Raw genomic sequence first — 17,184 nt, 5'->3', positions numbered from 1 at the left:
CCCCTTTTCCAGCCCGTCTCTTCAAGATGGAATCAATTTTAGGGGTTCTGGTGGCCATAACCAATTTCCTCACTTTTCCAATCAGAGTTCCAGCATGTCCCTCTTGCAGACTACCTCTTATTGCCAGCTGCAGAGTGTGCACAACTTTCTCACTTGCTCCAGCTCGGGGCCCAGGAATCGGATCCTGTGCAGGGCAGGCACCCCTCCTCTCTCTGGTGAAGATGGCAGAAGACAGGACAGAGGAGGGGGATTGCCCCCTGCAGTCTGGAGCCGCTGCAGGACAGGAGCACTGCAGCATACAAGGGAGTTTTGATAGGTGCGTGCCCCTGCTTCTATGGGGTGGGGAAGCTGCCCCTCGCTGGCTACGGCCATGATTTACACACAGCGTTTTTGCGCATCTGTTTTTTTGCAGTAAAATGCAGTGACTCTGGACATCCCAGCAAAGTCAGTGGGCTTCAAGATATGACATTCAGATACATCGTTTTGTGAGGATCTGTTTTTGGGCAGAATGAGCATGTCAGTTTGTGTGGTTTTTTTCTAATCTGCTTTTGCGATTGAAAACAGTATCTATGAGCTCAAAAACCTTTCAGGTGATGCGGTTTTTTTAAAAAGCTGATCTGCTTTTGCAGCTGAAAAACGCAGCAAAAACACCAACTTTTGAGATAGACTATCCCACAGATTAATGGTTCTCATGGTAAAGTAACCTTGTCTCCTCTGGAGATTGAACTTTTCTTTCCATACGGAGTCAATGCCATCTTTTCTTTTTTGAGTTTACGTGTTTTTTGACCATACTTTGTTTGGGCCATTTGTGTACTTGTACAAGTTAATCATGCTCTTTTGTGGATATCTCTTTTCATGACTAAATAAATGTAATTCTGTTAATCTTTCATAACTTGGCTCCTCCATTCCTCTTCTCAGTTTTGTGGCTCTTCTGGGTCTCTTTAGCGGCTCCAGGTCATCCTTGATATGATCTAGTGCCCAGAAGTGAAGTACCGTATATACTCGTGTATAAGCCGAGATCTTCCGCCCATTTTTTTGGGCTGAAAGTCCCCCTCTCGACTTATATACGGGTCATGTACCTGGGGGTTGGTGGGGGAGCGGGGGTGTCAGAGATCATACTTGCCTGTCCTGCTCATTACCATTCATGAGTGGTAATGAGCAGTACCATGTGACCGCTGAAGACAGGAAGGGAAGGGAGACAGTGGAGAAGCGAGCGAGGCTGCAGAGACCGCAGCGGGATATGTGATTATAGCAATATTCACCTGTCCCCCGGTCCATCGCTGCTCACCGCTGTCTCTGCTGCATCCTGTGTCAGTGAAGTTTATGCAGCAGGGGGTGCGGTGACGTGATTAGTGCGCGCCGCCCCTCTGCTGGCTGAACAGACACTGACACAAGCGGCAGACAGCGGCGATGGACCCAGGAGAGGCGTTTATGGCTTTTTTTTTTTTTTTTTTTTGCAGCATATGGGGGCATATTCTATGGAGCAGCATATTTGGGGCATAGTCTATGGAGCAGCATATTTGGGGCATAGTCTATGGAGCAGCATATGGGGCATATTCTATGGAGCAGCATATGGGGCATATTCTATGGGGCAGCATATGGGGCATATTCTATGGGGCAGCATATGGGGCATATTCTATGGGGCAGCATATGGGGCATATTCTATGGGGCAGCATATGGGGCATATTCTATGGGGCAGCATATGGGGAGCATATTCTATGGAGCAGCATATGGGGAGCATATTCTATGGAGCAGCATATGGGGAGCATATTCTATGGAGCAGCAAATGGGGGCATAGTCTATGGAGCAGCATATGGGGGCATATCGTATGGGGCAGCATATGGGGGGCATAAACTATGGAGAAGCATATGGGAGCATATTCTATGGAGCAGCGTATGGGGGCATAAACTATGGAGCAGCATATGGAGGCATAAACTATGAAGCAGCATATGGGGGCATAGTCTATGGATTCCACCCCCGGCTTATACACAAGTCAATAAGTTTTCCCAGGTTTTTTTGTAGAAAAATTGGGGGGGGGTCGGCTTACACACGGGATGGCTTATACACAAGTATATACGGTACATATCCCAAATGAGGTCGCTCTGTGAATTATACAATTTTCTGGATTTAATTTTTGATATTCTATCTATCATTGTTAAAATTAACCTACCCTTAAAATTAGACTGTTCATGTTTTTGTCAGTGGGCAAAATTACAAAATCAGCAAGGAGTCAAACTGTGTGTGTGTATGTATATGTGTATGTGTGTGTATATGTATGTGTGTGTGTGTGTATGTATATACACTCACTGGCCACTTTATTAGGTACACCTGTCCAACTGTGTGTTAAGACTTAATTTCTAATCAGCCAATCACATGGCGGCAACTCAGTGCATTTAGGCATGTAGACATGGTCAAGACAATCTCCTGCAGTTCAAACCGAGCATCAGTATGGGGAAGAAAGGTGATTTGAGTGCCTTTGAACGTGGCATGATTGTTGGTGCCAGAAGGGCTGGTCTGAGTATTTCAGAAACTGCTGATCTACTGGGATTTTCACGCACAACCATCTCTAGGGTTTACAGAGAATGGTCCAAAAAATAAAAAAAATCCAGTGAGCGGCAGTTCTGTGGCCGGAAATGCCTTGTTGATGCCAGAGGTCAGAGGAGAATGGGCAGACTGGTTCGAGCTGATAGAAAGGCAACAGTGACTCAAATTGCCACCCGTTACAACCAAGTTAGGCAGAAGAGCATCTCTGAACGCACAGTGCGTCGAACTTTGAGGCAGATGGGCTACAGCAGCAGAAGACCACACTGGGTACCACTCCTCTCAGCTAAGAACAGGAAACTGAGGCTACAATTTGCACAAGCTCATCGAAATTGGCCAGTAGAAGATTGGAAAAACGTTGCCTGGTCTGATGAGTCTCGATTTCTGCTGCGACATTCGGATGGTAGGGTCAGAATTTGGCGTAAACAACATGAAAGCATGGATCCATCCTGCCTTGTATCAACGGTTCAGGCTGGTGGTGGTGGTGTCATGGTGTGGGGAATTTTTTCTTGGCACTCTTTGGGCCCCTTGGTACCAATTGAGCATCGTTGCAACGCCACAGCCTACCTGAGTATTGTTGCTGACCATGTCCATCCCTTTATGACCACAATGTACCCAACATCTGATGGCTACTTTCAGCAGGATAATGCGCCATGTCATAAAGCTCGAATCATCTCAGATTGGTTTCTTGAACATGACAATGAGTTCACTGTACTCAAATGGCCTCCTCAGTCACCAGATCTCAATCCAATAGAGCATCTTTGGGATGTGGTGGAACGGGAGATTCGCATCAGGGATGTGCAGCCGACAAATCTGCGCCAACTGTGTGATGCCATCATGTCAATATGGTCCAAAATCTCTGAGGAATGCTTCCAGCACCTTGTTGAATCTCTGCCACGAAGAATTGAGGCAGTTCTGAAGGCAAAAGGGGGTCCAACCCGTTACTAGCATGGTGTACCTAATAAAGTGGCCAGTGAGTGTATGTATATATATATATATATATATAATATTCGCGTATAAGCTGAGATTTTCAGCCCTTTTTTGGGGCTGAAAGTCCCCCCTCTTGGCTTATACGCGTCATATACGCCAGGGGGTCGGCGGGGGTGTCAAATCATACTTACCCCCTCTGGCGCCTCTCTGCAGCCCCCCCGCTTCTCCCACGGTCTGACTCCTTCCTTCAGCAGTCACGTGGTACCGCTCATTAAAGTCATGAATATGCACATATTCATGACTTTAATGAGCGGTACCACATGACCGCTGAAGGAAGGAAGAGCTGCCAGAGACCGCGCCAGGAGGGGGTAAGTATGTGTGATAATCACCTGTCCCCAGTCCACCACTGCACCCCGCTCTGTCCTCCGCCTGTGATGTTCAGGTCAGTGGGCGCGGTGACGTAGTTAGTGCGCGTCGTGCCCTCTGCCTGAACAGTCACTGACGGAGGGACCCAGAAGACAGAGTGGCGCCCTGCGATGAACCGGGGACAGGTGAATATCTCATGTGCGGGGCCCTGAGCTAGCGTTGACACCGGCACCTGTCCCCTATAGCACGCCAGTGTCCCTGCCTGCTCAGGACCCGACACTTGGCCCCCAGCGACAAGAGGTATGTTATTATTTTTTTTTTATTATTATTATTATTTGCAGCGGCAGCATATGGGTCCTATTCTATGGAGCATCGTATGGGGCAGCATATGGAAGCATAATCTATGGAGCATTTTATGGGGGCATAATCTATTATGGAGCATCTTATGGGGGCATAATCTATGAAGCATTTTATGGGGGCATAATCCATGGAGCATTTTATGGGGGCATATTCTATGGAGCATCTTATGGGGCAGCATATGGGGCATAATCTATGGAGCATCTTATGGGGGCATAATCTATGGAGCATCTTGTGGAGCAGCATATGGGGCATAATCTATGGAGCATCTTATAGAGCCATAACCTTTATGGAGCAGTATATGGGGCATATTCTATGGAGCATCTTATGGGGCCATTATTAACCTTTTGTGCAGCATTATATGGGGTGTATTTTGTATGGAGCATCTTATGGGGCCCTCATGAACTGTATGGAGCGTTATATGGGGCTCCTGATTCAATATGGATATTCAAAAACATTCAACCTACTGATGTCTCAATTAATTTTACTTTTATTGGTATCTATTTTTATTTTTGAAATCTACCAGTAGCTGCTGCATTTTCCACCCTAGGCTTATTCGCGAGTCAATAAGTTTTCCCAGTTTTTTGTGTCAAAATTAGGGGGGTCGGCTTATACTCTAGTATATACGAGATATGTGTGTATAAAATATATATATGTATATATATATATATATATATAATTTTGTACATATACAAGATGGTCGGGTATTCTAGAGTCTCTGTGATATACTCACCTCCCGACGGCCCCCGAACTCTTTCTCTCCTCCCCACGTTCCCGGCATCTTCCGGTCCCAGTAATGCTAAGCACAAAACACCGCTGATGACGTCGCACTCTCGCGAGAGTGACGTCATCTCCGGCCCTTCTCGCTAAGCATTACTGGGACCGGAAGATGCCGGGAGCGTGGTGAGAGGAGAGAAAGAGTTCGGGGGCCGTCGGAAGGTGAGTATATAACTATTTTTTATTTTAACAGAGACTCTAGAATACCCGATGCGATAGAATCGGGCCACCATCTAGTGTATTATACTCCTGTTACACCCAGAGCTGCTGTCACTGTTCTGCTGTTACCTAATGCATTGTATTCCAGTTACAGCCAGAGCTGCAGTCACTGTTCAGATCTTACCAAATGTATTGTACTAAAGTTACACCCAGAGCTGCAGTCACTGTTCTACTGTTACCTAATGTATTGTACTCCGGTTACACCCAGAGCTGCTGTCACTGTTCTGCTGTTATCTAATGTATTGTACTCCAGTTAATCCCAGAGCTGTTGTCACTGTTCTGCTGTTATCTAATGTATTGTACTCCAGTTACTCCCAGAGCTGCAGCCACTGTTCTGCTGTTACCTAATGCATTGTATTCCAGTTACAGCCAGAGCTGCAGTCACTGTTCAGATCTTACCAAATGTATTGTACTAAAGTTACACCCAGAGCTGCAGTCACTGTTCTACTGTTACCTAATGTATTGTACTCCGGTTACACCCAGAGCTGCTGTCACTGTTCTGCTGTTATCTAATGTATTGTACTCCAGTTAATCCCAGAGCTGTTGTCACTGTTCTGCTGTTATCTAATGTATTGTACTCCAGTTACTCCCAGAGCTGCAGCCACTGTTCTGCTTTTACCTAATGTATTGTAGTCCAGTTACAGCCAGAGCTGCAGTCACTGTTCAGATCTTACCAAATGTATTGTACTAAAGTTACACCCAGAGCTGCAGTCACTGTTCTGCTTTTACCTAATGTATTGTAGTCCTGTTACACCCAGAGCTGCAGTCACTGTTCTGCTGTTACCTAATGTAGTGTACTCCAGTTACACCCAGATCTGCAGTCACTGTTCTGCTGTTATCTAATGTATTGTACTCCAGTTACTCCCAGAGCTGCAGCCACTGTTCTGCTTTTACCTAATGTATTGTAGTCCAGTTACACCCAGAGCTGCAGTCACCGTTCTGCTCTTACCTAATGTATTATACTTCTGTTACAGCCAGAGCTGCAGTCACTGTTCAGATCTTACCTAATGTTTTGTACTCCAGTTACAACCAGAGCTGCATTCACTTTTCTGCTGTCACCTAATGTATTGTACGCAAGTTACACCCAGAGCTGCAGTCACTGTTGTACTGTTACCTAATTACCTAATGTACTGTACGCCAGAATATGTACAGGACTGTGCCTGTGTAAAGAGCAACGCAGCAGTGATGCCTTTAACGGCTGTAATGTGCCTGTACAATAAGCAATGCGGCCGTGTTGCCATGACGACTAAGCAATTGTCACTGATTGGTCGCGGCCTAATGCCGCGACCAATCAGCGAGGTGGGATTTCCATTACAGACAGACATAGACAATTATATAGTAGAAAATATATATATTTACATACATATGTGTTTGTGCATGTGTGTGTGTGTGTGTATGTATGTGTGTGTATATATATATATATATATATATATATATATATAATGTGTGTGTGTATGTATATACACTCACTGGCCACTTTATTAGGTACACCATGCTAGTAAGGGGTTGGACCCCCTTTTGCCTTCAGAACTGCCTCAATTCTTCGTGGCAGAGATTCAACAAGGTGCTGGAAGCATTCCTCAGAGATTTTGGACCATATTGACATGATGGCATCACACAGTTGGCGCAGATTTGTCGGCTGCACATCCCTGATGCGAATCTCCCGTTCCACCACATCCCAAAGATGCTCTATTGGATTGAGATCTGGTGACTGAGGAGGCCATTTGAGTACAGTAAACTCATTGTCATGTTCAAGAAACCAATCTGAGATGATTCGAGCTTTATGACATGGCGCATTATCCTGCTGAAAGTAGCCATCAGATGTTGGGTACATTGTGGTCATAAAGGGATGGACATGGTCAGCAACAATACTCAGGTAGGCTGTGGCGTTGCAACGATGCTCAATTGGTACCAAGGGGCCCAAAGAGTGCCCAGAAAAAATTCCCCACACCATGACACCACCACCACCAGCCTGAACCGTTGATACAAGGCAGGATGGATCCATGCTTTCATGTTGTTTACGCCAAATTCTGACCCTACCATCCGAATGTCGCAGCAGAAATCGAGACTCATCAGACCAGGCAACGTTTTTCCAATCTTCTACTGTCCAATTTCGATGAGCTTGTGCAAATTGTAGCCTCAGTTTCCTGTTCTAGCTGAGAGGAGTGGTACCCAGTGTGGTCTTCTGCTGCTGTAGCCCATCTGCCTCAAAGTTCGACGCACTGTGCGTTCAGAGATGCTCTTCTGCCTACCTTGGTTGTAACGGGTGGCAATTTGAGTCACTGTTGCCTTTCTATCAGCTCGAACCAGTCTGCCCATTCTCCTCTGACCTCTGGCATCAACATGGCATTTCCGGCCACAGAACTGCCGCTCACTGGATTTTTTTTCTTTTTCGGACCATTCTCTGTAAACCCTAGAGATGGTTGTGCGTGAAAATCCCAGTAGATCAGCAGTTTCTGAAATTCTCAGACCAGCCCTTCTGGCACCAACAATCATGCCACGTTCAAAGGCACTCAAATCACCTTTCTTCCCCATACTGATGCTCGGTTTGAACTGCAGGAGATTGTCTTGACCATGTCTACATGCCTAAATGCACTGAGTTGCCGCCATGTGATTGGCTGATTAGAAATTAAGTCTTAACACACAGTTGGACAGGTGTACCTAATAAAGTGGCCAGTGAGTGTATATATATGTGTGTGTATATATATATATATATATATATATATACACACACACGCACGCGTACACACACACACGTACACAATGTGTTGGAATCAGAGGTCTATATACCATGCGCTTACTGTGAGTTCCTCAGTAACCGGCCTAGTAGTGGAAGCAGTCACAGCCTTGTCCATCACTTGTCAGCCAATTGCGTAATTGTTCTGACGATTGGAGGCAGTGGCGTTGCATTCCCCTGACAAACTGGTGACAGGGGTGGCATCTGTGTGATCTCCCTCCTCCCCGACTGTTATTTGTGACAGAGCCTAAGTAGTTATGTTTTGGTTGCCACAATTATTACATTTTCTGATCTTGTTTGTGTGCTTTTTATTTGATTGAGTGGTTTTCTTTGTTCTCTTCTAGGGAATTGAATATTTTTTATCCAGGGGTATACTTGATGACTCACCAAAGGAGATTTCAAAGTTCATCTTCTATACCAGAACTCTCAACTGGAAGAAGTTAAGGATATATCTTGATGAAAGGTAAAGGGGTCACAATACTTTTACTGCCACTTACACTGTTACAATCAATATTACTGATTTATCATTTATCTGTGTTCATATAATATTTTTGTGTGTGCTTATATTAAAGGAGGCGGTCTAGTTCTTTAAGGTTGATGGCTTAGCCATTGATATTACATTGGTGGAGGTCTGACTGTCTGCACCCTTTCTGATCAGCTACTTAAGACCCCGTCACACTAAGTGACTTACCAGCGATCCCAACACCGATATCAAGGTGTCAGGATCGCTGGTAAGTCGCTATGTGATCGCTGGTGAGCTTTCACACAGACAGCTTCACCAGCGATCAGCACAGCGATGCCGAGCGCCCGGTATCGCTGGCCATCCTGTAAAAAAAAGAATCAAAATAAAAAATATAGTTATTCTCACCTTCCGACATCCCGTTCAGCCATCCCGCCTCTCTCCACGCTCCGGTCCCAGTGATCCTTTGCGAGAATGACCACGGGATGTCACGGTCTCAATGGATAACAAAGTCTCGCGGTCATTCTTGCAAGGATCACTGGGACCGGAGCGTGGAGAGAGGCAGGATGGCTGAACGGGACGTCGGAAGGTGAGAATAACTATATTTTTTATTTTTTTTTATTATTTTTTACACCTGATCGCTGGTCTCCCGCCTGTCACACACAGCGATGCGTGCTGGCCAGCGGGAGACCAGCGACCAAAGAAATGTCCAGAGGTTTCTTCCAGCGATCAGCGATACCGGCAGGGGGGCCGCTCGCTGATCGCTGTCACACAGTGATCTCGCTGGTGAGATCGCTGTTACGTCACAAAAGTTGTGACTCAGCAGTGATCTCGCTACCGAGATCGCTTAGTGTGACGGGGCCTTTAGAGTGGATAGAATGACTCAGCAATATCTTGAAAGTCCACTAAAAAAATGCAGCACAGGTAAGTAGGAACCGGCATGCATCTGCTATAACCATTGAAGAAGCTGCGGTGCTTGGATGTGCTTTGGCTTTTACAACAGCTTATCGGATGGTTGCCGATATCAGACCCCAACCAATCTAATATTCATCTATTGATGTCTTGTCCAAATAAGAAGTATTGCATAACGTACTCGTTTAAAAGGAAATCTTAAAGCCGTAAAAGGTACTTTCCTTATATTTTGCCGTGTTGGATTCATAATATGATAGATCTTGAATTCACAATCATTGTTAGGGGGACATTACATTTCGGGGCAGATTCGTATTTACAATACTTTATCTAGCTGAATTAGATGAATGACATCCTGCATAAATGCCATGTTTCTGCAGCTCATGCTTCACTCCAGCCGGCTGTGGAACGGTAAAGGCTGGCGCACATCTTAGACATGGTCTCTTTTGATGTTGCATGCTTTTATCTTGCCCATATAAAGTATATTAAGTCTTGTTTTTCTTTTTCTAGGAGAGATGTATTAGATGAACTTGTGACACTGCACAATTTCAGCAATCAATTTCTACCAAATGCACTGAGAGAGTTTTTCCGGCACATACATGCACCCGAAGAACGAGGGGAATACCTAGAAACACTCATCACTAAATTTTCACACCGATTTTGTGCTTGCAACCCAACACTAGCACGAGATCTTGGTCTCAGCCCTGGTAAGAGTGCACATTGGACTTATCATGTTTTGATCAACGACGATCCCAACAGAGATTTACCTGAGGTGCTCTGACCATATAGCCCAGAGGTCTCAAACACGCGGGCTGCATGCGGCCCCTGAGGCAGGCATCTGCGGCCCGCGGTGCACCACATGTCTCACTCCCTGAGGCAAGTAAAAGGTGGAAGGCACGCATTCTGGTACGCGCGATGGCTTTTCTGTGTGCACAGGACTTGGGATGAGGTCACAGGAGGGGGAGGAATCGGGTCACATGATCAGGGGCCTCCGTGTGTGCAGGACGCTGCTGTCTGTGCTGGTTGTCATGATGCTGGATGTGGGTAAGTTTATGTGTGGGGTCAGGAGGAGTTTACAGGGTGTACGGGGCGTAGCCGCGCGCGTGTACGGGGTGTGTGGAGCGGAGATGGGCGTGTACGAGGTGCAATAATTTTGTACTATATTAAGTTTGCATAGAATGCAGCCCGCCAGCTTAAATTTCTTTATGTGCGGCCCATTTACTCTGCCAAGTTTGAGACCCCTGATATAGACTCTCACAGAGAAAGTCCTGTTCACTATATTCTGCCTGCTCTTTCATGATATAAAGTTTTGAAACTGACAGATTCTCCAGATAATGGGCATCCTAGTTGTCAGACCCCTACTAATCATTGATGTATGGTCAATACAGTCAATAGGTAAACTTGGAGTGAAAATCTCAGATGTTCAGCTCCAAACAAAATTAAGATGCGAGTTCCTGGCCATTCTTCTGCAAGGTTAATGACTTAGTTTCTGTTCCGTCTCTTGTTCGGCAAGATTTTCCTTTGACAGAAAATTGGGATTTATGATAGACTAGCTGAAGAGCCCGGCGTTGCCTGGGCATAGTAACCAACTGTGGTTAGTTATAACAAATTATAATGAATCTATTGCACAAACATTTCACATCATATATTCAACACTACAGATTTGCAACACAAATTAACTAAACGATTACCCAAGTATCCTCTCCTGTTTGATACTTTCTGCTGAGCTGTGTATCTAATCCTATCATGTGTGTTACTGACTGCTGAGCCGTGTATCTAATCCTATCCTGTGTGATACTGACTGCTGAGCCGTGTATCTAATCCTATTCTGTGTGATACTGTCTGCTGAGCCGTGTATCTAATAGACGATAACACCATAGAAATGATAAGAATAATAGGCCTCAGTTACCACAACTGTCTACAAAGAAAACTGTTGCTGATAGCAACCAATCACAGCTCATTTTTCATCTTTTAAACAGCTCTGGAACACTGTGGCGAGTGTTGAGTGGCGACTTTTGTGTTTCGACTTTTATGTGGCGAGGTTGGTGTATGTGTGGTGAAATGTGTGCTGTGGGTGGTATATGGGTTGAAGCACGTGGTAATGGGTGGTGCATTTTGTGTGTGTGTTCATATCCCCGTGTGTGGTGAGTATCCCATGTCAGGGCCCCACATTAGCAACTGTACGGTATATACTGTTTGGCGCCATCGCTCTCATTCTTTCAGTCCCCCTTGTTCACATCTGGCAGCTGTCAATTTGCCTCCAACACTTTTCCTTTCACTTTTTCCCATTATGTAGATAGGGGCAAAATTGTTTGGTGAATTGGAACGTGCGGGGTTAAAATTTCGCCTCACAACATAGCCTATGACGCTCTCGGGGTCCAGACGTGTGACTGCAAAATTTTGTGGCTGTAGCTACGACGGTGCAGATGCCAATACATACATAGACTTTTCCCCCATTATGTAGATAGGGGCAAAATTGTTTGGTGAATTGGAACGCGCGGGGTTAAAATTTCGCCTCACAACATAGCCTATGACGCTCTCGGGGTCCAGACGTGTGACTGTTCCAAAATTTGTGGCTGTAGCTGCAACGGTGCGGATGCCAATCCCGGACACACACACACATTGAGCTTTATATATTAGATTTCAGTTAGAAGTGTACAACAGATTATATAATAAAAAATAATGTTCTTTTTATTGCTATAGTATGTATGTTTGTTTTTTATGTCTGTTATTCTGTAGCTTAAGAATACATTCTTGATGTAAAAACACAGTAGTAGTGAAGAAGTCAAATGTAAAAAATATTAGCTGTAAAATTGCCAATAATATGGGTAAGCACATACCACAGATGATCTCCTGTCACCAGGCCAGGTTTGGCAACCAGTTATTCATCTGCTGAAAGCATTGCTATCCCAATTGTGGGGATGTGAGTATCATAAGTCAAAGCTTTCTGATTTTATAAGCCATAATGTTCCTGGTACTGCCAGACTTATTATACTCCACAAATTACTGACTTAAGTTTTAGTACAAGAATTCTTCGGGTTCTGTCTCTACAAGAACTACAACGTTCTTATAATTTAGAGAAAACAAAAAACACAAATATCCTGAAATAAAAAATTAAAAAATAAACTGCAAAGGTAATAATATAATAATAAGGATATTTAGTAAATTATCAAAATTATGTTTACCAAATACCCTTATTATTATTACCTTTATGCATTATTTGCAGTTTATTTTTTAACTTTTTATTTTAGGATATTTGTTTTTGTTTTCTCTGTGTAATGGTCATGTGTTAATACATTGTGCATACACATTAACTTGCTTTCTCAGTTCAGACTCCAGTTGTGTGTTTGTTTGTTTTTTTTTGTTTTTTTTTCTTCTTCTTATAATTTAGTTGGGTTTTTTGTCTTGCGAGTTGAGCTGATGTTTCTGTTGATACCATGTTTAAGTGTATATAATGTGTTGGTCAGTTTTCATTGCATATTATTATGTTTAAAATAAATAAATATAGAATATATATATCTATCTCTAGCACTCGAGAACTGTGCTCTATACCAGCGTTCACTACAAAAGTTACTAAATGATGGCACAAAATAGTGCACTAGGATGCAGTCAATTGTATCAATCTCTAGCAGGAGAAAGGCCCCCAATAACCAGTCCCCTTCCTTCTGAGCCAAAAGGCCGCAATAAGGGTCAGTGACTAGTAGCCTCCCTTAGCCTAAGAGAGACCCAATCTTCTTCCAGCATCAGCCTGGACTCCCATCCAAACAAAACTAGAAGCCTTCTATGGTCGACTCCATCCCGAAAGAGGAGAATCGGTGATCAAGGGAGAGCGAAAACTAATAAACCTCCCACCCCACTCCTAGAATGATCAGGAGGGAACCCAAAAGGGAACTGGATCCTGAAAAGTCCTAGTGAGACACACGTGCCAACGGTAACACACTGGTGAAAAAAAATAATTTAATGATGGTGTTTCTAGTGTAATACTAGCAGGACCTTCGTCCAGGAATTTAAAAATTTCCCATCCTAGCCAAAAAGCCCGGAAAAGGGTGCATGCTCAAAAAGAATGATATAGTGAAATGCCCTGCAAATGCGATAAAACTCAAGTGAGTTTCCGACGCCTGGTGTGTTAGGGCACCCAATGGTCTCCACTACTAGGGCACTTCACACCTCGGGGTCTTAAATTTACACGGCTTAATGGCTTTGATCCTGGAAGGGCAGGGTTTCCACCCTATAACTATATAAGCCACCTTATGTGCTAATACCTATTTACAACAGCTGGCATATATACCCATATAACCCAGCTAGCGTCTTCTGGTTATGGTGCAGCTCCATACACAGCGCATGCTAACTATGACAACCTATAACAAGGCTAGCACCCAATTAGAAACACATCACAAGATCAGTATAAAGGTGCAGAGTAGGTAGAATTATTCAGTGCATAGATCATGAATATCAAAAGAAGAAAAAAAGCACAAAAAGAATACAGAAGATAAAAATATATAAAGCTTTATTGAAAAGAATAAGCCACGCCGCCGAAATGCGCGTTGGGGTGGGTGGCACCACTGAGTCTCAGGTAATGTTCTCAGGCAATTAATATTTTACTATTTCACACATTCTTTTGATCTTACTTGTATGTCTTTGTATCGGTATACAGCCTTCTTAGACTTTATCATACCCTTTGACCTGTTGTTGCCAATTGTCCTGGTCTCTTATATGTGCTTATGATATTGCACACATGCACTTTTGTGTGAAATGATTTACAGCTTTCGAGCCTGATTCTCACCCTGAGTCTTTTTGTGGTTCCACATTCTGGCTTACCATTGTCACATGTCTTTACATTCTTAGTCGTATCGTTTTATTATTGTTAGTCTTTTCAATAAAGCTTTATATATTTTTATCTACTGAATTGTTTTGGTGCTTTTTTTTCTTCTTTGATATTCATGCTAACTATGACTTCTTGTGGCTTCAAGGTGTGCAAAGGTGTTAAATGGAATCTGTCAGTAGGATTAACCCTCCTAATCTATTTATATGGACGTGCAGGTTTTAGGAAGCTGAATAAAATGATACCTTGCCATATGTGAACTGATGTCTTATTCCAGAGAACAAATTTTTCACACCTGAATTTGGGGAGCCTCTGCCATTCTTCCTTGCAGATGCTCTCCAGTTCTGTCAGGTTGGATGGTGAATGTTGGTGGACAGCCATTTTCAGGTCTCTCCAGAGATGCTCATTTGGGTTTAGGTCCGAGCTCTGGCTGGGCCAGTCAAGAATGGTCAACAGAGTTGGTATGAAGCCACTCCTTTGTTATTTTAGCTGTGTGCTTAGGGTCATTGTCTTGTTGGAAGGTGAACATTCGGCTAAGTCTGAAGTCCAGAGCACTCTGGAAGAGGTTTTCATCCAGGATATCTCTGTACTTGGCCACATTCATGTTTCCAACCAATCGTCCTGTCCCTGCAGCTGAAAAACACCCACATAGCATGATGCCGCCACCACCATGTTTCACTGTTGGGATTGTATTGGGCAGGTGATGAGCAGTGCCTGGTTTTCTCCACACATACAGTTTACAATTATCACCAAAAAGTTCTATCATCGTCTTATCAGACCAGAGTTTTTTTTTTTTTTTTAGCAAACTGTGGGCTTTCATATGTCTGGCACTGAGGAGAGGCTTCCATTGGGCCACTCTGCCATAAAGGCCCAACTGGTGCGCTAAAACCTATATGCCCATATAGATGGCTTAGGAGGGTTGAACTTAGTGGAGATTCCCTTTTAAGAGGTAACAAAATTTTCAAGGTGTTTTTCATGGTGGCATACAATTTAATTATTTGCAGATCGTTGGGGGTCCTTCTCAGGGCACACCTCTTTTTGCTAGGCAGTTTGCAATAATCAAGTTACTATTATTGAAAGGTTAAAGGAGTTATCGTGAAGTATTAGATGTATGCTCTATCTTTTCAGTCCTAGTAACTTGTAAGTCATCTATATGTGCACTATTATTATTAACTTTTGTTTTTCTTGTGTCCTGTTCTAGATGCGGTGTATGTACTGTGCTACTCTTTGATCCTGCTTTCCATCGATCTGGCCAGTCCCCATGTGAAGAACAAAATGTCAAAGAGAGAGTTCATCAGAAACACACGCCGTGCTGCTCAAAATATTAGCGAAGAATTTGTAGGGCACCTTTATGACAACATTTACCTTGTTGGCCATGTTGCTGTGTAAAAGTTTAAAGAGGTTGTCTGGGACTAAGATATTGAAGACCTGTTCTTTAGAAATATCATTGCGTTGTTGAACTGCCACTAAGACCTGGCTGCCAGAAGTTGAAATGCATATAGCCAGGGCACCACAGCTCTGTATGCTTTAATAGCTGTAATCTGGTAGTGCAGCTCCCGGTGATGTGGATGTGGTCTGAGCTGCAGTTCCTGAATGTGACCACTATGCAGTTTGTGGAGCTGTGGTTTTCTAGCTCACTATGTGTGTAATTTTGGTGTCTGTGGACCCAGGTGTCAACTCAGCAGTGAGGGTGATGGGTGTTGGATATTGATGAGATATGCTAAAGGCCCTTTTACATTTAGCGATGCACCAGCGATCCGACCAGCGATCCGACCCGGTCAGGATCGCTGGTGCATCGCTAAATGATCGCTAGTGAGCTTTCATACAGAAAGACCTCACTGCGATGCGGCAGCGACGCAGCGCACGATACTTACCATTCACACACAGCGATCCTGACGTCCTCCCGCCCGCGTCCAGCGTCGCTCGTCGTCACAGCAGGAAGTCTCAGCAGGAAGCTGACGACGAGAAATGGAGCCGGACATTCTCGCGCGATCAGCGATGGACAGCGGGGGAGCCGGTCGTTGGTAAGTATCACACATAGCGATATCGCTAGCAATATCGCTATAACGTCACAAAACCAGTGACGTTTTAGCGATATTGCTAGCGATATTGCTTAGTGTAAAACCCCCTTAAGGATAGGTCATCACTATCTATAGTCCCAGTTAACACCTTTAATCTCTAGGCTCGAAAACGGTAGTCAACTACTACTACAGCTCTCCAAAGCGTTGACCCAGTTTACAAATACGGGGTTACGATAGTGCTGGTCATTCTAACCTCTGTCTACAATCTAATGATGCATTCTGTCATTTCTTAGCAATTTATCTCGGAGAATAATTATCTTTATGACTAGATTTGCCTATCATGTTTTGCACTTACCCGTGCCATTAGACTGACCTAGCCATTTATGACTGTTAAACTGACATTATAATGTAGGCCTTCTTCAGGGTGTTGGAACTAAACACTAGACTTTGTTTTGGATCGCATTTACCAATGCATTTGTTTGTTTTTTTAATATTTTGCAATTTGTACATATTAAACTAAAGAGATTTATAATCATAATATAAATATTAAATATGTAAAGTATTTTAACTAAAGCTTTTGTGTTTTCCTGAGTTTTATTTTTGCTTTCCAATGGAATTCACATAATTATGACATGCAATCAAAATGTTTAATACCACCAAGGCCAATTTTAGATGGCGCTATTTCTGCTCAGCACTATACCAATAGATCGGCATTCATTTTGTTTGGAGACAGAATGATCATTAAACTTCTATGCCTGTACAGTCTGCAGGTTGCTGGCAGCACATCCCCTGTTTCAGGAGAGCTGCCAGCCATGATTTATTTGGCCACATGAAGCATTTTTGCTCATTCATGTGTTGATCGGTGATCTTGGTCCACAGATCTATAATCAGGATTGAATGCTTTTAAATTTTGCTTGTGTAAATTGGACTATAACAGGAATACTAAATGTAAGGGGTAAAATCTGTCCTTTTATTTTATATTATCACATATCACAGTCCATGTTTGGGGGGGGTGTTCTTTGTTTCACACAAGGAAACTAATTTT

At 43.7% G+C, this 17,184-nt stretch overlaps 1 protein-coding gene across 4 annotated transcripts in view; it reads left to right on the top strand.

Moving 5' to 3' along the window:
• FBXO8 (F-box protein 8) overlaps positions 1-16,712 on the top strand; it is a 59,768-nt gene extending 43,056 nt beyond the window's left edge. For all 4 annotated transcript variants that reach the window (XM_073577558.1, XM_073577550.1, XM_073577541.1 and 1 more), the window contains 3 exons: positions 8,272-8,390; positions 9,807-10,003; positions 15,320-16,712. In XM_073577558.1, the coding sequence (XP_073433659.1) occupies positions 8,272-8,390; positions 9,807-10,003; positions 15,320-15,507 (504 nt within the window). In that variant the 3' untranslated portion in view covers positions 15,508-16,712. The remainder of the gene's footprint in view (positions 1-8,271; positions 8,391-9,806; positions 10,004-15,319) is intronic.
• Positions 16,713-17,184: the final 472 nt, after the last annotated feature.

Source organism: Dendrobates tinctorius, unplaced genomic scaffold, assembly GCF_039654945.1.
Source record: "Dendrobates tinctorius isolate UK_male_01 unplaced genomic scaffold, ASM3965494v1 ptg000008l, whole genome shotgun sequence".
Lineage (NCBI taxonomy): Eukaryota > Metazoa > Chordata > Amphibia > Anura > Dendrobatidae > Dendrobates > Dendrobates tinctorius.
This window is presented reverse-complemented; position numbering and strand designations above follow the sequence as displayed.